The following is a 27,316-nucleotide window of genomic DNA, read 5'->3' on the forward strand; positions in this document are numbered from 1 at the left end:
GGAACTAGAACAGTTTTAAAAATTATTGTTCCCAACCCAGATTCTGAGAAGTTCTTGGGAAGAGAGAGAGCAATGTGGTGCACACCTAGCCTGGACGGAGTGCTCGCTGAGACTAGGTGCTTCTGAGTCCGTTCCAACTCAGGGTGACTCCAAGGTGCTCCACAGAGCCAAGCCGTGCCCGATCCAGCACTACCCTCGCAGTGCGAGGGTATCTGCACGACTGGAGGGATTGCCGCTAAGATTTAATAAGTGGGATGGCAAAGAGAAAAACCTTTCGGTTTCTGGCAGCTAGAAAAGAGGAGAATGGGAATAGCCACAAATGTGTGTTAGAAGGACATGGTTTCACCAACTTAGATAAAATGGGGATAATTCTGGGACAAGAAGTTAAAAGAAAAATTGGAGCTCGTGTATAAAAATGCAATTCTATGGATTAGGCCTTGGTAACTCAAAGACCGATGTTCATTTAGGGTCTGGGCAGTACTTGAAATTAGAGGGCAAAGGACAATAGAATCGAGAGATCGGAAAATGGCCACCCATGTGGAAAATGATGTGAAGCGCCTGCAGTCGCACCATCCCCTCCCTCCCACAGGAAGTGCTGGCAGGGCATCAAGAAGCAGGGCTCTCACTCACTGCTCGGCCAATTCTAACTCAGCGACACTATAGAGTCGAGTCAAGTATGGGGCAGAACTGCCCCTGTGGGTTTCAGAACTGTAACTCTTCATGGGAGTAGCCAGTCCTGTCTCTCTCCTGAAGATGCAAGTAAGCACAGGGGGGTGGGGGTGGGGGCGGGGCCCAAAACAACGGCTGCTGTTGAGTCAACTCTGACTCACTGTGACCCCCTTTGTGTCCAGTAGAACTGTACTCCTCAGAGTGTCCACGATGAATCTTTGGGAAGCAGACCGCCAGGCTTTTCTTCCAAGGCGCCTCCGGGTGGACTCAGCCCTTTCCCTTAGATCAGGCAAGCCACTAACAGGTTGCACCACCCAGAGACTCCATTTACAATAGAAACCTTAAAAACCAAACCAAACAAACAAGCCCTACATTGAAAATCAATTCAATAATTTAAACACACAAAAAGTGGCAAGGAGATTGCTGATTCAAATTATGAACAATGATGCTGAAAAATTATTAGTCCTGGTTTACAAAGACTCTGCTAAAAAATTCTATCGTAGATTATGAATCTTAAGTGACCAGATGAATATGTAGTCTAACATTTACATTTTTTTTAATATATAAAGTAATTTAAGGGGAAGTTGAAATCAAGAAGTTAAGGTTACAAACTAACAGGGGATATTTGAGACATACGGACAATGGGTATGTCTACAAATGTATTTACCTTTGCTGCAAATACATCTGTGAACATAGTAGCGTGGACAGGAGGCAAAGTTATGAGAGCTTGTTAGGCATAAGCAAACACTTTGATAGAAGGCTGGGAGGCTCAGAACCGTAGTCTGGGCAGGACACCAAGGTGAATTGGCAAGCGAGCTGTCATTTTAATTTTGGCAAAACTCGCCTTGGAACTGCCTAAAGAGCCATGAGAACAGATGTGCAAAGACCATGTTAGGCCACCTAAGAACTTTGTTTTCGACGGCCCCAAATGTAATGCTGCAGAAAGCACCTGCAGAAAAACAACTCTCTTCAGCTTCCTCCTTTCTGTTTTCTGGCTGCTCTGTCCAGAGGTTTGCAGGACAGAGTCTTACTTAGGAATATGTCCAAGGAACACCCTAGTAGAGAATGTGGAAATATCCCCAAGGAAAGGCAAGGAAAAGGCCAGGCAAGCCTTCAGCCAGAAGGCTGGCTTAGCGAAGTGCTCACAGGGCAGAGAGGAGGCGAAGAACATGGACAGAGAATCCAACGTGCGTCCGATAGCAGTGACTTTCACGCCTTGCTCCTGGGCAGCAGCTATAGACTTGCAGTCTATAAATAATAATGTGAAACTATTCTTATCTACTTGCAGTACACAAAGATGCAGTACACAGTTCTGCATCTTACTTTGGGGAGTAGCAATTGGGTTATGTTAAAAGAAAAAAGAAATGAGTCAAAGGATCCAGTCACTCTTCCTTCCTTGAAGGCTGAAAATATGAAAGAAGCTGAACTTACCTGCAGCAAATGACAGCTTTGCACGACAGAGCCAAGTCCAGGAAGTACTGTCGGACTCCGAAGGTTAAGGCATACTTGAGGGTCTTCCCGTCAATGATCAGAGCAAAATCATTCTCTTTATGAAGAGCTTCACCAAGGGTGGTGCAGTGGTGACTCAGGGTTTCTCTGGTCCCCTGCAGAAGGAAGCAAAACCAAACAAAATGCCCAAGAGTCACTTATCCGCACGTCTGTTGGTAAGACCACTGATGACGGTCGATAGCTGCATTTGTTTCTGGTTAGGGCTTCCTGTGCTCCCAACTGCTTTCCCTAATCTCCCTTCATTTCATCCTCAGGAGACGGGAGGAACAGTAGCCGGGAAAGGTAGTCATTTCCTTGAGGTCACACCTCTGTTCCAGGCAGGGTTGGGGCTGGACTGTAAGCCACCCGTCCTGGTTCTCTTATGCCATCTGTTGTAGCTTGTTATCCTAACCACACAATCACAATACTGCAAACCAGTCTCAGCAAATCCGCCAATTAATACAACCGTCCCAATTTATTAACCATCCAAAATTGTGTATCCATGAATCGTGGAAAGAGTAAATTAATCTAGGGGTATCCCTTCAAAAATATCCAAGGCTACTGGAGTTTAATTCTTAGTCACAGACGTGCCGGAAGGCATTATCTGCCCTCTCTTGCACTTCTTGGACTGGTTTCTAGAACCTTCATCCTGATTCCGTGATGCTGTGTTTTAGTTGGGGAAGGTGCATGTGCTTTGGCACTCTTGGTGAGCCCCCCACCCTCCCCACTGAAAAAAAGGAGACACAGCCTACGCCTTTCATCAGTGAAGAGTTTATTCCCTAGCACTAAAATACCACGATCCAAATCAAACCAAACAAAAGCCCTACAGTCTCCAGGAACACTTTGTTGGGCTCAGTTATACAGAGGGATGTGTTTGTCTCAAAGTTCCTAGATGCTTGGCTTTTCTTCCCAAATCCCAGAGACACTTCCTACAAAACAAAACATTTCACAAAAGTCCTATCGCCGACCCTGCACTGGGAAACAAGAAGGAACCATTTCCCTCTGACTAGATAGTCTTCTGAATGCCAATATCTGAGCCCACAGTTATTTATATAATAAACACATACTTAAAGTAGTTGACAAAGCAGATACAGCAGATATGCCTATACTATCATGTCGATATGATTTTAAATTATTGTCTCCATGAGCAGGAGATTTACTGCTTCACGTGGGGAGTGTGCAGCTCTGTTTACAGAGAGGGAAGCAAAGGCCCAGGCAGTTAAATATTTATATTGGGAATTGTTAAAGGTGTTTCTGCATTTTTATTCAAATATGGTTCTAACTATGTCCTTGAATTTCAGAACCTGTTTATCAAAATAATAAAACAAGCTGTGCTCTCAGCCAGACCGCCCAATTTCTCCCACCATGAAACTTCACTTAACGCTTCCCCTGGTCCCCGTTACACACCTTAGTGGCACGATGGCCCGGCATGTAGCAGCATTCTTTGTAAAATTTCCAGTTCACACTTTACATGGTGGGGTTGAGGGTGTAGCTGTTCTCATTTATAGATCTCCCCCTCCGGTTTTCTGCTGGAAACTTTTGACCCAAGAAAACTTACTAAAGGAGGTGGAGATGTCAGAAAGATTCTGCCACCAAAATTTACCAATGACCCTCTGTCAAAATAAAGCACAACTCACTGCATCAAGTTGATTCCGACTAAGAAGGACCCTACAGGGCAGAGTAGAACTGGCCCTTTTGGTTTCTGAGGCTGTCAATCTTTCCTGGAGCAGAAAGACTCAGCTTTCTCCCATGGAACAGTTGGTAGATTTGAACTGCTGACCTCACGTTTACCCTGAATTGCCTTAAGGGCAAATTTATACAGAGCAAATAAATGACTAAATAAGTCAAACACTGAACCAATGAAAAAAACTAACAAGAGATAATATTTAGTAACATTTTATACCATAATCCACTGGGCACTCTTCCAGAGTTACAGGTATAAGCAAAACCTTTCAATTAACATTGATTAGAACCCTAAATGCAGAATCCCGAGTAGTGCAGAGTTAAAGGCTCAACTGCTGAACAAAAAGGCTAGAGATTGAAACTCATCCAGAGGTACTGTGGAAGAAAGGCTTGGCAAAGAGGGAGGGGAACCAACTCTTGATAAACCAATGGAACCCTCACACACCTGGGATCGCTGAGTTGGAACTGACCTAATAGTACCTGGCTATTGGTACAAACCTGTGCATGACGGTCTATTATTATTCCCATTATGCAGATGAGAAAGATAAGATAATGTAAGTTCCTGGCCCACGATTATCGGCTCTTAAGAAATGAAATCAAACTTAGAATTAAAGCTCTGTGCTATCTTGTTCTCGACATGATTCCGCTACAACAAAACAAATCAAACAAAATTTCCACCTTTAGACAGCACAGGACACAGTGAGTTCTTAATGAAATGAATGCTCGTCCCCTCCCCTCTGTTGTTTCCCTAGAGCCCCACCTCCACGCCTAGCTTTCATCTGGTCTTGACCTCCAGCAGAGATAGATGTCTCTCTATAAAAAAAGATTGAAAACAGAAAACGTACTACCTTTTGTTCTAACATCTTTCTATAGCTTCTAACTGTGTCAAGTCCAAATTCCTTAAAATGGCATTGTAGGGCTTTTTATTAACTCCAACCTTGCTTGCTAAAAGTGAGGAAGACTTGCAGCCCTCGCTGCTGAAGACCAACACTTATAGCCTTCAGTATGGATTAAAATTCAATGTACAGAAAACCCAAATCCTCCTAAGTGGACCAGCCGATTACATCCTAATGCCTGGAGAAAGACGGAAGGATTTCATTTTGTTTGGATCCACAGTGAGTGTGAATGGAAGCAGTAGTCAGGTTATCAAATGGCGCATTGTATTGGATAAATGTGCAGACCTCTCTAAAATGTTTGAAGAGCAAGGTTGGCACTGTGAGGACTAAGGTGTGCCTGCCCAAGCCTTGGTACTGCCAATGACCTCATATGCATATGAAAGATGGACAAGAAAAGAGACCGGTGGCAGAAGAATCCATGTACTTGGACTATGGTGCTGGCGAAGAATACAGAAAGTCCCATGGCTGCCAAAAGGACAAACCAATCCATTTTGGAAGAAGTACAGCCAGAAGGTTCCTTAGAGGCAAGGACTTTAATCTCGTGTAATTTGGACATCTTGTTAGGAGAGACCAGTCCCTGGAGAAGGACATCATGATTGGTAAAGTAGAGGGGCAGTGAAAAAGAGGAAGACCCTCAACAAGATGGACTGACACGGTGGCTGCCGCCATGGGCACAGAAGAACAACTGTGAGAATGGTGCGAGGCTGGGTGGTTTCATGCTCTCGTACAAAGGGTCGCTGTGAGTCCGAGAGGACTCGACAGCTCCTCGCAGCAGCAGCAGCAGCAGCAGCCACACAAACAACTGTAGCCCTCTGTTCTTCACGCCGACTTCTTTCCCATCTTTCCAGCTCTACACTCCGCCACGTTGGATGGCCCTTCCCACCACCAAGGAGTCTACCTGCCTTATAAAACCAAGCTTAGCCTCGCCCACCTTCCCGGGCTCACTCCGACGGTACCACAAGTGACTCCCCCTGTGCTGGCAGCGTCCTCAGTTTCTTGAGGTGAAAGCTCATACCTAATCTGTTTGCCAGTCACAGACCTGGTAATTGCTCACAGCAGATACACAGGAGAGAAAATAGGAATTGCATGTGAGCACCGACACACTTTGGTTTTACCCCGGTGACAGAGCTCCCATCTCCTCCCCTGTTACCCTTTGGGGCGAGTGAGCCAGTGATAGTGAGCAAGTGAGCGTGAACACAAATAATCCACCACTGACTAGTCCCTCGCACCAAAGCACCAGTTGCCAACTGCTTCTGGACGGTCTCAGCTGGCGCCCAAGAAACTTTCAAGTTGAAGCCCCAAAAGGAAATCAGAGATGGACTTCGGGAGAACGTCAGGTTTCTTTAAAGATGAGCTACAAGGCAAAACCGAAAGTCAAGTCAACCTCAGAACTGTGACAAACGCCACGACTTGTCTCAGGCCCAGGCAAGGGTCCTGTCCTTCCAGCTCGCTGCCTTTCTAAGGCCTTCTCTCACGACTTTACACGGGTGAACACTCTCCGATTTGTGGCCTCATTCTGCTTGGGTTTCCTTGGTGATTATCACAGGTCTTCGGGCAAATCAGAAAGTGTCAAGAGATGAAACAGAGGGAACATTTCAAAGGTGAGGCAACAAGGTCCCACAGTGAATTCTCCTGCCAGGCCACCTAGGGTGTAAAGTAACAGCAGCAGCTGCAAATCCTTTCTGATTTTAGTTTGTAGTTTTCTTTTATAAGTAGCTCTGTCGTTGGCTGTGCGCTGCCAGTGACACGTTACGTATTAGCCGTATTTACTGCCAGGAGTATTTTGAAATTCTTTTATTTATGGAGTTTATTGCATCTCCCCACAGCCCGGGAGCCATATTTTATGGCCAGATTGCATTGAAGCTTATCTCCTGTAGCTAGAGATACATTTATGATGAGATTGGCCCGTTGCTTTGTTTTCTTTCTGGCTACTGAAGGGGGAAATGTTTAAACATTTAAACTAAGTGACTTGTGAAAGTGAAAATATATAATGAGAAGCAACAGGAGGAAAAAAAGGATGAAAGATCATATCATATGGAAATAAAAGGTGCAGCTCCCAGTTCCCACGTGTTTTTATTTGTTGGCTGAAAGAACACGAGCACTGGTTGCTATCGTCAGCAACAACCAGGCAACTTTGAGAAATGGATTGTCGCATCACGTGCTGGTAGGTGAGTTCCCACCACAAGATGTTGGCGTACGACAGGACGCAACACTGCCTGGTTCCATGCCATCTGCACAGCCGCATGGTTACATAAAACCACTGCTTGAATACACCTTGTTGACGGTCCTCCTATGTCTCGCCGACCTTCTGGACTAAGTACGGTGCTCTTTTGCAGGATCTCGTCTCTCCTGATGCTGTATCCCAAGTAGGTGAGATGATGTCTCGCCATCCTCACGGCTAAGGAGCAGGCTGGCTGCTTTTCTCAAGACAAATTTGTTCCTTCTTCAGGCACGGTCCACGGTACTTTCTGTCCACCTTCCTTATTCATTATCCCACTTTCACGTGCATGTGAAATGATCAAAAATACCATGGCCTGGGCCAGGGGCACCTTCCTGCTCAGAGTGAGATCGGTGCTCTTAAACCCTTGGCAGAGGGCCTGTGCAGTAGCCGTGGCCAAGGCAGCACGTGGTTTGACTTCCTGACTGCTCCTGTGACCGCTGCTTCTGAACACAGGCGGAATGAAATCCTCAGACAGCTCTTGGTTGCCATCAAGGGGGAACGCCAGGGGCCAGGTAGGGAGCTATAGTAGGGAGGAAGCCACACAAATTTCCCACCCACTGTCCAAGCGAACATTCTAGTCAATGATTCAACTCTCCTCTCCCTCTAACCACAGTACCCTCCACAGCCAAGAGCTCATTAGAAACCCCAAACTCTTTGATATCCTACTGTATTTTTCTGCCCTGCCAATAGGCAATTTGGCCCAAACCAATACTTCTTTGTTCTTAGTGTTAACACAGTCCTAGCCTTTGGTCTTGGTCTTAACACAGAATGGAAACAAACAACAAATCACATCAACACTGACTCTAGCTACTATGGCTCTATTGTATGGGCACTCATGACTGCTGGTCTATACTTACATCCATGCCTTTGTTGTTTTTGTTGGTTTCCAGCAAGTCAACACCAACTCATGGTAGCAGTAATAATAAAATAACACACTACCCGGACATGTGCTATCATCAAACTTTCATGTTTGATCCCATTGTTGCAGTTGCCTTATTAATCCAACTTTTCCAGAGGCAGCCCCCCCTTTTTGTTGACTTTTCTAGAGAGTCGTCTTTCCTGATAACATGTCTAAAGTAAGCGAGCCAAACCCTTTCCACCTTCACTTCCATATTTATTTGGGCCATGTTTATTCCAAGACTCATTCCTTTATTCTTCTGGCAGTGCACAGCATATTCACTCTTCTTCCCCAACACCGTAAGTAATCCAAAGGCATCAACTCGCCCATGGTTACCGTCCAGCATTCACTTATCTATGACGTGATAGACACCGTGGTTTGGGGAAGATTTACCTTCCTCATCAAAATGACACTTTTGCTTTTCATAGCTATCCTTAGTGGACAATATTTTACCCACAGTCTACTCTAGGCCTTTTTAAAATCCTATTCCAAATTGCATATTTGGTCCCCATTTAGCAAATATATGGCTGTTACTTTAATAAGGATTTAATAAATTTTCATCCGCTAAGCTCAAAATTTTCCTTTAATTACCAGACAGGAACAGTTGGATTGTTTCCTCAAGGCATTTCCTTTTGTGTCAGAGTAGGACAGAACTCCATTGGGTTTTCAATGGCTGCTTCATTGAAAGACCACCAGGCCTTTCTTCCAAGGTACCTCTAGGTGGAGAGTAACATCCAATCCTTCAGTTAATATATGAGGATGTGAACAATTGGTACCAAACAGTAGCTCCTTTACCTAGTCGCATAATTCTTGCCTACGGGGAAGAACTCTTTCTTTGTCTCCTTCGGGGTTACCTACAGTTACTCCATAGATTTATTCTCCCTATAGGTCACAATTTTTCCTTCCTCATTATTGCTAGATACTTTTGTGATTGTTCTTAGGTGCAATCAAGTCTGCTGTGCCCCATGGCGACCCTATGTGCACCACAGAATGTAACACCTGCGTGGTCCTGTGTCATCGCACAATTGTTCTTATACCTGAACCCCTTAATGCAGCAACTGTGCCAGTCCAGCTGGTTGAGGGTCTTTCTCTTTTTCACCTCCCCCTCCACTCTTTACCAAGCAGGATGCTCTTCTCCAGTGACTGGTCTCTCCTGATCACATGTCCAAAGCATGTAAGATGAAGTCTTGCCATCCTTGCCTCAAAGAAGCACTCTGGTCTTACTCTTCCAATACAGATCTGTTGTCCTTTGAGCAGTCCATGGCATTTTCAATATTCTTCTTCATCACCACGATTCAGAGACACCGATTCTTCTACAGTATTCCTTATTTAGTGTCTAACTTTCACATGTATGATGCAATGGAGAATATCCTTGGGTCAGGCCCACTTTAATCCTCCAAGTAGCATCCTAGTTTTCAACACTCTAAAGAGGCCTTGTGCAGCAGATTTGCCTAATGCAGTGGGTCTTTTGACCTCTTGACTGCTGCTTCCATGAGCACTGATGTTACCTATTGGTCCAGTTGTGAGGATTTTTGGTCTTCTTTACACTGAGTTCTAATCCACACTGAAGGCTACAATCCTTGATCTTCATCAGGAAGTGCTTCAAGCTCTCCTTACTTCCAGCAAGCAAGGTTGTGTCATCTGCAAGTCTTGGGTTGTTGATAAGCCTTCCTCTACTCCTGATGCCAACCTCTTCTTCATCTAATCCAGTTTCTCTGGTGATTTGCTCAGCATACCGATTGAACAAGTGTGGTGAGAGGACACAACTCTGATGCACACCTTTCCTGATTTTAAAAATATGCAGTGTTCCATGTTCTGTTCACACAACTGCCTCTTGATCCATGTACAAGTTCCGAATGAGCACAATGAAGTATTCTGGAATTCTCATTCTTCTAAAGGTTATCCCCAGTTCATTGTGGTACTCACTGTCAAACGCCTTTGCATAGCCAAGGAAAATCAAGTAAATATCTTTCTAATATTCTCTACTTTGAACCATGATCCATCTGGTGTCAGCTATGATATCCAATGTTGTACATTCACTTCTGAACCTGGTCTAACTTCAGTCACATTTGAGTTCCCTCCAACCCGAGGCGACTATCTGCCAGCAGGATCTCTGATAATTTTCAGTATTTGAAAATGTTTCGAAGCTATGCATAAAGTTTCCGGCAGCGGCTTCTTCTTCTGAAGTGCAGACCTGAGTCCTTCTTTGTTGTCTGTTCTCGGTCTGGAAGCTCCACTGCAGCTGGTTCATTTTGGGTGGCCCTGCTGGCATTTGACAGACCAGTGACAGAGCCTCCAGCATCACAGCAACACACAGGCCACCACAGTCCGACAAAATGACAGGCAAGTGGTGAAATGCTAGATATCAGATCATGGTTTTCTTATTCTAAAAACAATGAACAAACGAGTAAACCAAGAAACTTTCCCTTGAGTCTATTTTCCATGACTCCCCTAGAACCAAACCCAAACCAGATTAGCTGCCATGGAGTTGATTCTGAACTCATGACTCCTCTGTAGGAGGCACAGCTCTGTCCATCTTTTAGGTTCCCCAATCACTTGTTTCCACCTCTGTGATGAAGCGTAGCACACAGGAGTGGGCCTCCAGAGGCTCACCGACACATGGAATGAAACGGTAACTGAGGTTTGCGGAAGCCATACTAGCCTTCCTGTCCACACTAGCCTTGCATGTACTAGCCTATTTATTCATCTATTCGTTGGAAAGAAATTCCTTTATGAACAGAGGAAATGAAACTAAGGAAAACTTAATAACTGGAAACAACAACAACAACAACAACAACAACAAAACTTAATAATAATGAAAAAACATGGGTAGGCAGTTAAAATGATGGTCTCATGTGGTTCATTTTAAGAAAAATGTTGCTGCCTGTAAAACCCAATGCCATCAGAGAGACCCGGAATTAGAACAACAAAGGTGATGCTAATGGGCCCACCCAAATTATAGAGTATAAGCGGAAAGAAAGAGCCATAACCCAACATCTACCTCTTCTCAAACAATATGGAACCTCCATAGAAGAGAACAGAACAGAATCGAAATTGAGGCCAGCTACTGAGTGAGTAGAAATAACGAGCACCAGTGAGAACAAAGAAAAGTGGTTTTGTTCATAAGACCCATGTGTGAAGAAAAGGAGAAAGTAGCATGGCTGGCAGGCAATAGGTCAAGTAGAACACGTCACTAAAGAGAATTATGACCCAAAGGCCCTCTAGAAATCCAATATACATTAGTAGGAAACAGCCTGGCTTATATACATATATATATAAAAGCTAACATATTCATAGAATACCTTCTAAAAGCAGAGCATTAAATAAGGCAGCGACTTTAAATGACCAGAGAACAGCAGCTTTACAACAATCTCTGTCATTACTTTTGTATGACCTTCAGTGAGCAAGCCTTTGAGAAACTCACCCAGCATGTCCCTGATGACGAAACCCGACGTAATTTTGCCTGGAAATAAATCCAGAGCCTGGGTTTGCTTGGGAAGTATCAGTGCAAGCAAACTGTCGTTTTAATTTTGGCAAAACTCGCCTTGGAACCGCCTAAAAAGCCATGAGAACAGATGTGCAAAGACCATGTTAGGCCACCTAAGAACTTTGTTTTCGACGGCCCCAAATGTAATGCTGCAGAAAGCACCTGCAGAAAAACAACTCTCTTCAGCTTCCTCCTTTCTGTTTTCTGGCTGCTCTGTCTAGAGGTTTGCAGGACAGAGAGTCTTACTTAGGAATATGTCCAAGGAACACCCTAGTAGAGAATGTGGAAATATCCCCAAGGAAAGGCAAGGAAAAGGCAAGGCAAACCTTCAGCCAGAAGGAGAGTCCACCTGATAAAAGCCCTGATAGCAGTGGCTTTCACGCCTTGCTCCTGGGCAGCAGCTATAGACTCGCAGTGAAAATAAATAATCATGTGTGACCACTGCTTTGTATCCCAAAGGACAGCAGCAGCCAGTCTAAATCAAACAGCCAATGGTGGACGGGAAGTAACCTATCTACATACAAGGGGCCTTCAAAATTACTGTGAAACAATGGACTTCAATGATAATGAAAGTTTTGTCAAATGTTTCGAAGCTCCTTCTGCCCCCATCTTATACACCATATATACTTGAGTATAAGCCGACCCGAATATCAGCCGAGGCACCTAATTTGACCTCAAAAACTGCATTAAAAATGATGCTGAAAAACTCGGCTTATTCTCACGTATAGATGGTACATCTTTCTTCAAGCTGAAAACTCTCTGCCATCGAGTGCATTTCAGCTCCTGGGGACCCTGTGTGTTTCCGAGACTGTAAATCGTCATCACGGGGTATTAGCTCAGAGTATATTCTGGTGTTTGTGTCTGCACATAAACAAGTCTCCTTCACTGTAGTCTTTCTTATACCTGGGGGAAGTATGCAAGGGTCAAATGAGAGACTGAGGTTATGAAGAACATCCTGTTCCCAGGAAAGGGAAAAAAGAAAAAGAAAAAAAAAGCAAAGTTCTGAGTCACAGACTGATATTCAGTCACAGCATCTAACAATACATGCCATTGTCCTTTGACTTGCTCTTTTACTTCACAATTGGACACAAAGTTTGTCGCCAGTGAAGGCTAATGATCATACAATTGGGGCTAATGAATCACTTTTTGACAGACCACCCAATTTCCACCTTTGTCAGACAGACTGAAGTTAGCAGCCTAATGCTTACTTAGTCCACTGGGCCATCAGGAATCTTTACCCATAACTGAAATGATATCAAATGTAAGTGAAATTAATAAAATGCACCAAGAAGAGCTTTCATGTATGATCATTTAGAGAAGCAATTTTGTTTGCATGTAATCCTATCAACTTGACCTTCTTTGGTACTGATACTTTTTCAAAGTGGAGAAATAAATGATTGCTAGGAAAATATTGAAACACCTTAGTTTCCTAAAGGAGTACCTTTTAAAACCTACTATAATTTGTAGTAGCATTATGAGTATGTACACACACACACACACACACACACACACACACACACACACACACACACCAGCACAAGTCTTAGGGCACAAGTGTTGCCCTAAGAAACATAGAAATCTACTAAACAAAAATATCAAAATTTGAAGCTATTGTTTCTCAGCATATCCTCCATCTAAGTCTACACATTTCTAAAGGAGGTGTTTTCTTTGAAGAATTCTGCACTCTTCCAATTGACACCATGTCAAATGGCGATTTTAGCACCCCCAAGGAACCCAAATCATCTCCCTTTAAGTATTTTTTGGAAACACGGAAGTTTGAAGGGGAAAATTAGGATTGTGGGGCAGATGAGCCAAAGTTTCCCAATGAAATTCTCATAGGACAGCCCTTGATACCTCGGATCATGAGCAGGTGCATTGCGGTGTTGGGGAAAAACCAAATCCTGCAACTTCCTGAGCCTTTCTCTCACCCACACAGCGCTCAGCTTTCTTACAGCGTCTTCATCATAAGCTCTTGTGATCGTCCTGTGTCTTTGACCAAGTCTACCAAGAATTTGAAATACCTTTGGCACCTCTGCCTTTAATTTATCTGGCCCAGCACATCCCTCCAGAAGCCACTGTTTAGATAAGTCACCTTCCCCCACCCCACCCAAAATAAAGGCCCTATTCAAGATGAAGACTAATGTTTGAATGAGATAACACAGCTGCAGCCCTCCCTCCACAAAACACATTGTTTCGAATAAACCTGTGCCTACACGAACTGGAATCTTAGTGGTGATTCCTTTTGTGTGTGTCTCTCTCTCACATGCAACAAACTCAAAAACAAAGCTCACTGCCATTGAGTTGGTTCCAATTCACAGGGACCTTATAGGACTGGGTAGAACGGCTCCTGGGGATTTCTGAACTTATAACTTTAAAGAAGAAGAGAGACTCATCTTCTCCCCTGGAGTGGATGATGGTTTCAAACTTCTGACCTTGTGGGTAGCAGCCCATTACACAACCCACTCCGCCACCAGGGCTCTTGCTCGAGTGTGCATGTGCACATGCATGCTTCTTAAATGGATGCACATTTTGTTAGCATTTTTGGTGGTTTGGGACACCATATCATGACCACCTAAGACATGAGGTATTTATGAATTTATGGCCAAACAACCTTTGCTTTCTATTTTTACATCCCCCAATTTTTCATACCATAAATACACATGAATGGGGCATTCTACGAATATTCTTAATAACGCATTATGACCAGGTTAAGTCTGGGCGATATTAACACTTTTCTTCAAGAGTATGTTAGGACTCCAGTAACAGCAACAGGGACTGAAACCAACATGGGTTTCCACAGCGTGCACCTGATTCCGTGGACCTGGGACATCCCATGTACTGTGATGCTCAGGTCTGCCCTCCAGCTCCAGCAGGCGGTGGTGAGAGTGCAGCGGGCTACTGGAGAGCCAGGAGAAACTGCCTTCATAGCAAGCTTGTCCCTTCCAGGGACGCATTCTACTCAGCGTCACGGGCTCTCTTTGATGAAGCCTTTCATTTAAAATCTTTTTAAAAAATCCTAGTTTATACAAGGGCATAGCTTTTAAAAACCTAGGTGTCAGGAACCCAAATGATATAAAGTCACTTTTCTAAAAGGGTAAGAAAAGACAGACGGTTCTGTCATTAAAAACACGTGATGAAAGAAACCCTCCAAAACAGCATGATGGAAGGCAGCCAAACAAATGCATTTAATCAATATATATTGCTAACGATAATGGAGAGGCCACCCCCCACCAAAAAAAAAAAAATCCATGCTTTGCTGATACAGAGATATATGGAATTTCCAGGGTAGGGGTAGACGTAACAACTCTGTAATTGAGGAAATGGTCCAATCTCCCAGTAGGACCGTACCATCTGAGAAGGGTCATAGGTCACAAAATGGAAGTGGGTAAAAAGAGGAAGTTGCAGAACTTGGTAAATTGCTCTGGTCTCCCCAGCTGAGGCTGGGGATTTGGGACTGTGATAGGTTCCATCAGGCTAACTATCCCTCCTGGTGAGGCGTTTGGGTGCATGGGAGGGACAGGGGGATGGAGACAGACAGAGACTGAGAGAAATGATGGTATTATGTCTGTGTCTGTTTCGACGTGCGGTTGGGGACATGGAGCAAAGGAAGACAGATCAGGGGGAGGGAGGAAAGAAGAGTGAGGCAGGGGATATAATTATATAATTTAAATAATTTTGTGGATAAAGATTCTTTCGGCAAAGCTCTCAGGGTTGTTATTGGAAACCACCACTGCGAGCCTCCTCAGCACTTGGTTGGAGCTGGGCCTTCAAGCTTCCCCAGTGGCAGCCGTGACTCAAATTCACAGGGAAGCATTCTGGGAGGAACCGGGTCGGCAGACATCCAGTCTCTTGCTAGACCCTTCAATCCAGCCAGAAAGAGGCTGGCTGCTCGGAGCATCCCACCGGCTGTCTGAAAAGCAGCAAATTACCTAGTCCAGGGTTTGGCGATGGCAACCACAGGCGGCTCTCTGCGGGAACTGTTACCAGAACCACATTCTTGTTTCTGGGGAAGAGCAGAGGAAGAGAACGCTGGACCCGTTTCCTGAATCCTTTGAACGAATGAAGTTAGGAATAGAGAAAAATCACTGTCTGTTGTCTTTCTCTCGGGGCGAATCCCACCCGCACACAGGCCGTTTCCATGACTGCACCTCTCCACGGGATGAAAGGACCTTTGAAAGCACAATGGTTATGGGAATAAAACGCCACGCAGGAATTTTCCTGAGTCCCGCAAACACAATGCCCAACTACCACGATTTTCCAGAAGGGCATCTTTCCCTCCTGGCTTTGCCCTCCTGCTGATGATGGGCAGGGCGGGAGGGGAGGAGGTCAAGGAAAAGGTAAAGGAAACAGGCCAGAAAATGCTGCGGAGGAAGAGGTGGCGAGTTGTAAGGATGAAAAGAAAAACTGTAAACCCTCCTGCCAAAATGGGTCATGGGAACTCTGTAACGGAGAGAAATGACCCCAGGCCCCCAGGACCCCCAAAGGATGCCCAGCAGACACACCTGGAGCCTCCCTTTCCCCATAAACTGTCACTTCAATGGGGCCGCTGCTCCCCCCAAAGATAACACGTTAGATGCAAAGGAGTCACCAGGCTGGGCTCACTCCTCAGAAATGTTAACAAGCAGGGAGCAGGGTGGCAAGGGGGCAGACTGGTTAGAAAGCATTTATGCGTAATTCAAGGTCTAGGAAGAGTCCAGGCGAAAGTGTCACCTTAAGCCGAGATAAAGAATATCCAAGGCCCGGGGGTTGGGGAGGCAGGGAGCGGGTTAGGAAGACATTTTCGGCTGAGAAACACCACGGCGTCCTGTACAACTTCACTCAGGTTTCTGTGCCGACCAGACTCCCTGGATTTCGGTTAAAGAAGTGGGGGCATACTGAGTTCTCATGGAGGGTGGGTGCGACTTTTCAACCACACACTTCGGTTTGCGGCAGACACAGCCTTAAATCAGGGGAGAAAGAGGAGGGCAGATTGCTTGTTCGCAGACTCTTCTCATTTTGGGGTAGCGTTTACATTTTTGTGCTAACCCATTTCTTTACAGCGTAACAATGCTGGCTTTCTTTACTGGCAGCTACTGGAGCAGGCTTTGGGCCTGACGATCTTTGGAAGCTTCCTGGGATGGCGTGTTAAGAAGAAAGAGCCCTCCTGATAGGTTTACATTAACACGTAAAACATTGAACTAAGATCTTAAACTTTTCAGTTCCGAAGGCTGAAACAGCTTTGCGATTGGTAACAGAGAAATTCACAGTACGCACTGAAGGGCCTCAGCTTGGCAGTGGAGGCCGACTCAATGGGGTTTGCAATCTGCCGAAACGATTTTTCAAAGCAGTACAAAATGTATTGTATTCAACTCCAGGGACCAATCAAAACAAAACCCAGAGTAGCCCCAAATCCTACCCCCCTCCCCCGCCCCCCCACTTCAACTCCCCCAACACTTCCTTTTCAGGAGTCAGGTCAATAGCTTGCTTATTCTGGATGTCTTTCAGAGGCTGGTTCCCAGAACAGTGAGGTTGTCTGCATAGTACCTAGGAGCTGAGTTTAAAAGTGCACAGATAGCAATGTCAGCGTTTTATTTTGTTTCTAAGTCCTGAAAGTACTAGACGTTAAATTGGATGCTCACATGGCGTTAGAAAGTTGAATTTGGATAGAGGGTAAAAAAAAACCCAGAAAAAGTGATTCTATCAAATGTTCCCTCTTCACATGGTGTAGAAAAATACATTTTCCTGTGCTTGTTGATCTAATATCAAATGTGGCTAACAATTCATTTCTGTAAAACACACCCTGGAGGGGGACACACTGGGATCCTTAATCAGCCCTCCAGCTGGCTCGGGGTCACAGTCAAGAATTAAACACAGACATTTAAACAGCGGGCCGTGGCTGTTGAAAACCACCTTTTACAGTAGCTGAGAACAGGGAACTCCTCTCTCCCAGGAATACTACTCGAGGAGAAAGCCTCACGATGACAAGCGGTGCTAGTCAATTTTTCTTGAGTGTTACTATCAGCCAGGCATTATTTAATTTTACTGTTATTTGTTTAAACTGGCTTGTCACAAAAGAATTTGAGTCTGTTTCAAATTTACTGTTCCTCTTTTTGTAACCTATGGTAGCTACATAATCTGGTGTCAATTTGAGGCTTAAGAGTGAAGGGGTGGAGTTTAGCTTGTCAATCAAGTCTCAGCTTGATGACCTCATTTGGAGGCACTAAGGAGATAAATAGCTTGCTAGAGGCTGACACACACTCACTCCCTGTGAGACAACCCTGACAACAAGACACATTGAGTTATGCTAGAGCGCTAGAGCTGGAGGAGCCATGTGGAGACCCACACCAGCACTGAGATGCTTCCACTGCCACTGGCTCCACAAGAATTTCCACCCACTGGCCTGTGATCTTCTTGCATTCGGCATCATTGCATGTGTTTCATGAGTCTGAAGACGAATTTATAGATTGGTATTGGACATATGGGCTCATATTGGACTTATGGACTTGATCTGGACTGGGCTGGAATGTTTTCTCAATATCCAATTGCTCTTGTATATAAAGCTCTTTCTTATACACATATGAATATCTATGAATTTATTCTTCTAGTCTACCCAGACTAACACATGATCCCTGATATTTTTTAAAAGTATCTAACAACATAAACTCAAGCTCAATTGCAACTCATGGCAACTCTATAGGGCAGGGTCGAATTACCTCTGTGAGTTTCCCAGACTGTAACATTTCACGGGAGTAGAAAGTCCTGTGTTTCTCCCACAAAGCAGTTGGTTTTGAACTGCTGACCTTGCAGTTAGTAGTCCAACTTGTAACCACTATGCCACTAGGGCTCCTAACAATATAGGCTTTGTTTCATTTTCATAACAACATCCTGTGTGGTAGGATGTTGTTACGATTACTACTCTCATATTAAAAAGTGGCACCTGAAGCTTGGGAAAACCTATTTGGCTTTGATGCTGGAATGAGAATGACATGGCCTAGGGGCCACTTCCCCGTCCGTGTTTGGTCAAGTTAAGCATTTTCTCTGGTCCTCATCTGCAAAATGGGCATCATAGCACCTGCCTGGTGGTGGTGTCAGAAGTGCCATCCTCCTGCCACGCCATGACTGTTACTGTTGTTGGTTGTAGTTGATCTGGCTGTGACTCATGGCGACCTGCGGTATGAAAGTACAAAACACTGCCCAGCCCCACGCCACCTTGATGGCTGTTATGTCACCGTGGCTCACCCTGGTCTTTGTTGGTCCTGTCCCACACACGATGTCCTTCTCCAGCGAATGGTCCCTCCTGATGACACGGACGAAGTACGGGAGGCAAAGACTGCGACAGTATTTTCAGACGCACGGGGGTTTTACTGGCTAATTCTTGTAAGTAGATCTCTAGGCCTTCCTACCTGCTCAGTTTGCTTCTGGAAGCGTTGGGTCTTCGGGCCATCACTGACCGTGAAGGGCGGCAGCCAGAGTCCATTCAGAAAAGGTGTGAGCAGGGCTTCTCACGAGTTACAACTATGATCACGGGAAAAGGCCTTTAAAAAAACCCTCACGCCCCACTTTTTATTATGAATTAGGTAGAGGTTCACATGTCAGATAATCACTTTGTATCTCCCAAGAGTTGTCTTGCCTCACACCCCGTGTGATTTCTTGTTTCCCTCACGTCGAATGCTATTGTCTTCATTACAGTCAACACATTTCTACTAGCCTATTGCTTGCCCTGCCCTTCCACCCATTGTCACCAGCAACAAGTTTCTTTTGACATGAAAAACCATTATCTTGATTTTTTCCAATTAAAAAATTATTTAATAAATCATTTTATTGGGGATTCGTGCAGCTTATAACAATTCATACATCAATTGCACCAAGCACATTTACACGTTTCCATCATTATTTCCAAAACATTTTCTTTCTATTTGAGCCCTTGGTATCAGCTCCTATTTTTGCCCCTCCCCACCCCATACTACCACCCTCCCACCCTCCTGAACCCTTGATAACTTATGAATTATTTTTGCTTTTATATTTTACAACGTCTGCAGTCTCCCTTCACCCATGTTTCTGTTGCTCGGCCCCCCACTGGTGGGGGGGAGGGTGTTGTATGTATGTTGATCATTGTGATTGGTTTCCCTTTCTCCCCTACCTTCCCCCTACCCCTCATGGTATTGCTACTCTCATTATTGGTCCTGATGGTTTTATCTCTCCTGGATTCTGTGAGTCAAGAGCTCTTATCTGTACCAGTGTACATGCTCTGGTCTAGCCAGATTTGTAAGATAGAACTGGGGTCATGATAGTGGGGTGCGGGAGTGGGGGGAAGCATTAAAGAACTAGAGGAATACTTTGTGTTTAGTTGGTGCTATATTGCACCCTGGCTGGGCCATCCCTTCCTTGTGACCATTCTTTGTTCATGCGTTGAGGGAGGACTTGAGTAGAGGCCTCCTGTCCATCTCCTACCTTAATACGGAACCTATATTTATATATGTACATAGACCTATATCCCTATCATTATATATTAATATATTTATATATGTACATGCCTATGTTTATACCTCTATAAATGTCCTTTGTCTCCTAGTTCTTTCCTCTATTTCCTTTTACTTTCCTCCTGTTCTACTATCATGTTCAACCTTCATCAGCTCATTGCACTCGATCGGAACCCACCATGCATTCTATGCTCTCCTTGCCATCAATTTTAGATCTCTGTTGTTCCCTTGTCCCTGGGTTTGTTGGTTCTCTCTTCCCTTTCTCCACCCTCCTCCTTTCCCCTGCCCCCTGGAACCATCAATCCACTGTTTTCTCCTTGGGGTTGTTTATCCTGCCTATCTTATATAGATAGACATGAAAAAAAGGGGGGAAATAGCCTATGAAGAGTTCCAGATTTTCTGCTGACCCTTATGAATGTTTTCTGATCGGGTCTGATGCAGTGCCAAGCCTTGTACCCCTGCCCATCCCTTCCCCCTGCAGCCTGAAGTCTATTTTCAGAATTCCTTGGGGACTTCGTTGCTTTACTCCGTGGCTGCTCTGTTGCACTCCCTCCAGGTTACACCCTGGTGTGAGGGCTCCCGAGCCCGCTCCTGTAGTGCCGTGGGACTACAAGAGGACGTCATGTCTCATGGTGAGGCCGACCCTATGGTCCTCACTGAGTATTGCCTGCTCCAAGCAGGAATGTCTTCCTCAAAGCTTGACAGGTCAGGATGCTGTCCATTCTCTCTTTTTCCCAATTTGTTTGCTCCCCTGTGGCCTGGGCAGACCTGCCACTCTCCCTGGGCTGTGTCTTCAGTGCAGTCCTCTGCAGTGCATTCTTCTGGGGGTGGGGTGGGGGGTGTTGATGTAGCTGGGATAAGGGCTGGCCCCTAACATAATGGGCTCATATAATATTCATCCTTCTGCAATGGACTAAATTTCACTCAGCACCGTGTCTTCAGATGCACTCCTGCCATGAGGTGTTCCACAGTTCCATCATTATTCTGTCAAAACTCTCACTGCCATGGAGTTGATTCTGACTCATAGCAACTCTATAGGACAGGGTAGAACTGTCCCTGTGGGCTTCCAAAAGTATAAATCTTTAATCTATAGGAACATGTAATATTCCATTGTGTGCCTGTACCCCGTTTCTTTAACCATTCTTCCACGGATAAGCATTTCGGTTGTTTCCATCGTTTTGCTATTGAAAATAATTCTGTAGTGGAGACCCAAAGCCCATCTGTAGACACTGGACACTCCCTTACAGAAGGGTTGTGGGGAGGAGACAAGCCAGTCAGGGTGCAGGGTATCAACGATGAAACATACAACTTTTCTCTAGTTCTTAAATGCTTCCTCCCTACCCCCCACTATCATGATCTCAATTCTACCTTAAAAATCTGACTAGACCAGATGATTTACAGTGGTACAGATAGGAACTTGGAACACAGGGAATCCAGGGAATATGATCCCTTCAGGACCAGTGGTGTGAGTGGCAGTATTGGGAGGGTGGGTTAGAAAGGGGGAACCGATTACAAGGATCTACATATAACCTCCTCCCTGGGGGATGGACAACAGAAAAGTGGGTGAAGGGAGACATCGGGCAGTTTAAGATATGACAAAATAATAATTTATAAATTATCAAGTGCTCATGAGGGAGGGGGAAATGGGGAGGAAGGGGGGAAATGAGGACCTGATATCAAGGGCTGAAGTAGAAAGAAAATGTTTTGAGAATGATGATGGCAACAAATGTACAAATGTGATTGACACAATGGATGTATGGATGGATTGTGATAAGAGTTGTACGAACCCCCAATAAAATGATTTAAAAAAATAATCTGCAATATACATAGGTGTGTGTCTTAGTGTTATGATTTCTTTTTTTTTGTATAAGAGCTTTATATAAAAGAGTAATTGTATATTAAGAAAACATCCCAGCCCAGTCTAGATCAAGACCCTAAGTCTGATATTAGCCCTTATGTCCAATACCAGTCTATAAATTCCTCTTCAGACTCGTACAACTCATGCAATGATGCCAAATGCAGGAAAATCACAGGCCAGTGAGTGGAAAGTCTTGTGGATCCAGTGGCAGTGGAAGCATCTCAGCACTGGCATGGGTCTCCACGTGGCTCCTCCAGCTCCAGGGCTTTGGCTCTATCAGAATAGCTCCATGTGGCTTGCCAACAGGAATGTCTTGCAGAGAGAGTGTACCTGGTCTCCAGTGAGCTATTTATCTCTGTTGCACCTCCAAATGAGGTCATTAAGCTGCAACCCGATTGACAGGTTAGAGGCCACTCTTTCCTCAAGTTGGCAGATTATATAAATTCCACAGTCCACTCCCTGTCAACTTGACACTTTTACACAACTCTTTAGCCATATATAATTTTGAAACAAAATAATAAAATCTTATCTGTACCTAACAGGATAAAACTAAAATGCATATAATTTAATATGTGCCAAAGCCTCATTTAAACATAATAGTCTGTAAGTGAACAACACAACAATATTCTATGCCTACCAACTGCAGTTACATAGCAACTACACTTAAATCCTATTAATATATTCCCCCACTATGAAAGTTTGTAAGCCATCCACTTCATGCCTTTATCCTACCCATTTTGGGTATCCAGTTTCTGTACTGCCCACTTACATCAACCTAGTATTCTGAGGAGACAATCATGTTCTTTGATATGAAAATCTTCATTCCAGTTGGAACCTTGTGAGTTTGCACCCATAAGCACATTCAAATCAGGACTGGCCATCCATAAAGTCAACAGCAATATGCACCAGTTCACAGGCTCAAAAATCTTCACTTCATCTAGTCGGGTTCTGGTCAACTCAATCGGGGCTACCGCACTTGGCCTCACCACGGTGCCCATTGGCCGCCTCACCTTGTGATGTGCCCCATCACCAATTCTCAACAATCCTAGCCTCCTTGTACTAGGTCATGAACTTCAGACCAGTCAACCCACTCTCATCTTCTCCCCTAGTCCCTGTGAACCAGGTCCACAGGTGTCAGTGGCCAGACTCAACTTGTCTCTTTATTGCTGCATTTCTCCAGCTTCCACTCAACAAGTGGATCCAGGTGGTCACCTAGAAAGCATTTCAGGCTGCCACAAGCTCCCTTTAATGTTACATCCTAGAGAGGAGAATTTCTTTGTGGCTCCAATGCCCCTCTCCCCCACCCCCCAGCTTCTGGCAAGAACCACTAATTCAAAATTCACCAAAAAAAACCAAGGGGTTCCCTTTTTTAAAAAAACGTGTCAACATCCCCCTAGGAAAGTCTCCTCATCTTTAAATATCCTGCACACTCAAGACACTGGGTGGGGGTTATCTTTTCAGAGCCTTTTTTGCAGGCATGTCCTAACCCATTTAAAGATCCAATTTTAGTGGCTGAAGGTAAGTGGGCTTACAAGCTATTTTCATACTTCCCAATAATAATAATTCCTATCAATCATTATATCAACAATAATAAGCAGAAGAAATCAGTATAAACACAGTAGAATCAGATCCTAAACTCAACTCTCAAAAAACTCAAGTTCAACCCTCATCTATCTTAATCTTTATTTAAACTATTCCATGGATAAGAAATATGGCCTTAATCCTGTGACTCAATCAAGCCAGGCCCAGGCTTTCTGTTAGCAATTTTGACTTCTGCCAGCCATTTTCACTAAGCAGCATGGTCTCTGAGAAATTCAAGGGGTTTCTTTAGGAATATATATCAAGTAAAGGGAGTGCTGGGTCATATGGTATTTCTATTCCCAGCTGTTTAAGGACATCTCAGGCCATTTTCCAGAGTGGTCGCAGTTTTACATTCCCACTAGCACTGTCTGAAAATTTGGATCTCTCTGCAACCCTCTGCAGCACTTATTTGTTTGCATCTCTTTTTAACTTTGCTCTTATTGTCGGTGTGAGATAGTATCTCATCTTGCTCTGATTTGCATCTCTTGGATGGCTAGTGATTGGGAGAATTTCTTTGCATGCTTGTTGGCTGCCTGGAAGTATGTCTTCTTTGGTGAATTATCTATTCCTGTCCTGGGAGGGAATCTTTTCATTGTTAGCAGAAGAAATTGATTTCTCTAAAAATCTCAATATTTAACCATCATTCGTGTTGATTCAATAAGTGCATGGTAGATACTCTTCTTCACTGACCTTGTTTCTGAAATAAGCCAGTCAGTAGAAAGGAGGAGGGGAAAACAGTAAAGATGTATAGAACACACCAGCACACCAACTCGGTGGATCTCTGGGTATGCTTTCAGTGACTCAGAATTCTTATTTTTAAAATTAAAGTCAGTATGGTTTTGATTTCTTCTAAAAGGTAGAAAAATATTAAAGATCATTATCATTGAGAAAATTCAGGATTTCACCACTATTTCGTCTGCTCAGCACAGATGGAGGGTTGGGGAGATGGTTTCTTAAGCCACTAACCATGCTGCTTCAAGAAACCAATGTCTTGAAGGTGTCAAACTGCTGTCTTGCTCTGAGCCCTGCATGTTGTGCACATTCCCTGGCCTTTCCCTTTAGTGCCTCTTTTATATGGGAAGTTAATGCTTCTCCACCACCCACCTCCCCACTATCATGACCCCAGCTCTACCTTACATATCTGCCTAGACCAGAGCATGTACAGTGGTTACAGATAAGAGCTCTTGATACATGGAATCCAGGACAGATAACCCCCCAGCAACAATGGGGGTAGTGACCCCAAGAGTGTAGGCGAAGGTGGGCGGAGAACGGGAGAAAGGGGGAACCGATCACAATGATTGAAGTATTAAACCCCCACCCGGGGGGGACGAGCAACAGAAACATGGATAAAGGGAGACAGTGGAAGATGTGAGCTATGAAAATAAAAATAATTTATGAATTATCACGTGTTCACAAGGTTGGGAGGGTGGGAGAGGGAGGCGACAAAAAGAGGAGCTGATACCAAGGCCTCAAGTTGAAAGAAAAGGTTTTGAAAAGGATGATGGCAACTATGTATAAATGTGCTTGATACAATAGATGTATGGATTGTTACAAGAGCTGTAAGAGCCCCCAGTAAATTATTTATTTTAAAAAGCCTATACATTAGTGAGCAGAAATGGACTGTTATTGGCCATTTTGAATCAGACAAGCTCATCCCTTTCTATACATCCAAACCTTCCCAAAGTGCGTCCATGGCTGGAGAAAGACTGTCATTAGAGATGGAGATATAAGAAGGCACGTCACGGTATGGGGTTCTCGCTCTTCATGCACCATTTAGATGTTCTCACATTCAACCCCAAAAATCACCAGCGCAGCTTTGAATAAATTATGTTAGAATAAACTGAAAGATACGCAAGAGATGCAAGAAGGTTCTTCCAGATCTAAGACATGAAGTGTATGTGGCTCTGGAAAAACGTTTGGACGATTTCTTGGGCCTTGTTATGTTAAGAGTTAAGGAAGAGGTACATTATGCCTTTGAGGCTCAAAGAACAAAACAAAACAAACCCCAACCTCGCTGCCGCGGTGTTGATTCCAATCATAGGCTAGTGAGGTGACATCCATGGCTCTGCAGATCCTAAAGGACATACCTCAGATGAAAGACGTAATCAAGCCTCCTCATACTGCGGTGCAAGATGGCAAGACCAAGGACATGATGCAAAGTATCTATTATCATACCTCATAGTCAAATGTTGACCAACTCTGAATGAGTCTCATGAACACTTGCCCAGGAAACGCTTTGTAGATTTTCGAAGGAAAGTCTACCAAGCCCTCTGTGTAAGGAGTTCCTTTGCTCACACTATATGCATTTGACAAGCCCCCGACAGCTGACGGGGAGAGAGCACCTTCCCCGAGCCTGGCTCTGGGGTGTTTTCCTGGCTGGTTGCTCCTCCTGCTGTGAACAGAACTGTCAATCAGCAGAGGCAGAGAAACCCATCGGGTTCCCAGACCAGACCCATAACACTGGATTCCCACTTTGCTCAGATGCATTTTTCAATTGTTTGATTTTTGTGGTTCACTTTCCTGATATGGCTCTTTCAGCCATAGTCTCTGTAACTGCCACCAAATGACCTTTACCTGAGGTGTCTAGGTAAGAGTAAGTGGGGTAAGATGCTGGTCCCAAACTCACCACCAATGTCAATTCCAACTCATTTCAATCTTTTATAATACCGTTGTGAGTGATTGTTAACAAGGCTAATTGTGCTACAAAAACATAGAACTCGACTGTGGGGATTGGTCAATGCACCATCCTGCTGGGCGAGGGGCTGGATATTACTATCATCAAGAAAGTCGAGCCTGGAGAAAAGCAGGACCTTGGGACCCAAGATCCCCGTGTATGGATCCAGGGAGAGAAGAAAACCGTGGCACTAGAGAAGTGGCAGCCCTAGAACCAAGAGCTAGAACACAAGCCCACAGAACGAGCACAGCTGAATGCCTCAGGCAGGGGGCTCTCTTGAGAAGGGGAATTCCTTCAGGTACTTAACTGAGTACTCTGATTAAAATGGCTGCTGTAAAAAGTTTATTTCCTTTTATGTCGCTTCCCAAGGTATGAATGCGCACTGGGCTGCTAACTGCAGCCAGTAGTTTGAAATCACCGGCTGCTTCTCGGGAGAAAGAGGCGGCTTTCTACTCCTGTGAAGAGGAGTTCTGCCCTATGAGTTGGAAAGGACTTGATGGCCAGGAGGGTTGTTGCTTTGTTTTGCTTTTGAGTTCATAAAGCTACTCTCAGGCTGATGGCATGTTTAGTATGATCTTTCAGAACAATCTGGGTACAGAATGCTTTCTCTTCCTGTGGTCATGAAAAAAACAAAGAATGGTTTACCGAGGAGGCATCCTGGCACATCTAATGATGCGCCTGAAGCCCCAGCTCTGGATTTTATGATTCAAGATCTGATGGAGCTGTGCTAAGTGATGTTTCCTTTCCTGCTGAGAAACAAATGAGTGCTCCACGGGGGCTCTGACCCCAAACAGCCAGGTTTGTAAAGTTATCACAGAGAAAAGTAAAGTCCCCTGGAGAAAAACCTTCCCCAGACACAGGACTAGACTGCCTGGTAGCCCACAGCCGAACGCATCAGTGGCAGGCCACTGGGCCACAGTGTTTGCCTGCAGTCTTCTCCTGGGCTGCCCCTTGAAGGCTAAGCAGATTGTTACCTAACCACCTTAGTTTTTACTATCAGCTATGATTACCCTCCAATTTAAAACCAACACAGAACTTTTGCTTGGTTAAGAGAAGCTTTCAAATTTACCCAGCAATTCTCTTCTCAAATATTTGTGGAATCCTTGTTGACGTGTGAAGGAGTTTACTAGTTATTGAAACACAACAGCCAATCCAAATAGACATCGTTATGTTTGCTTTGGAAAAAGAGGGAGCACAAGTACCCAACTCAGTGCCAGTGAGGTCACTCTGACTCATGGTGGCCCTACAAGAGAGAGTAGAGCTGTCCCTCTAGGTTTCTGAGACTGGAACCCTTTATGGGCATATCACCTGTGTGATCACGAGGTGTCGAACGGATCACTGAAGACAAATGGGTGCATAAGCAAATGTGGCGAAGAAAGCTGATGGTGCCCGGCTATCAAAA

General features: G+C 44.5%; 1 protein-coding gene across 1 annotated transcript in view; it reads right to left on the reverse strand.

Annotated features, from left to right (window-relative positions):
* Positions 1-27,316, reverse strand: part of ATP8A1 (ATPase phospholipid transporting 8A1) — a 222,369-nt gene that overhangs the window by 76,409 nt on the left and 118,644 nt on the right. The window contains exon 25 of the mRNA XM_030888552.2: positions 2,101-2,273. Coding sequence (XP_030744412.1) covers positions 2,101-2,273 — 173 coding nt within the window. The remainder of the gene's footprint in view (positions 1-2,100; positions 2,274-27,316) is intronic.

Source organism: Echinops telfairi, unplaced genomic scaffold (genome assembly GCF_000313985.2).
Source record: "Echinops telfairi isolate 266 unplaced genomic scaffold, ASM31398v2 ScPeMD7_7468;HRSCAF=8506_0, whole genome shotgun sequence".
Taxonomy (NCBI): Eukaryota; Metazoa; Chordata; class Mammalia; order Afrosoricida; family Tenrecidae; genus Echinops; species Echinops telfairi.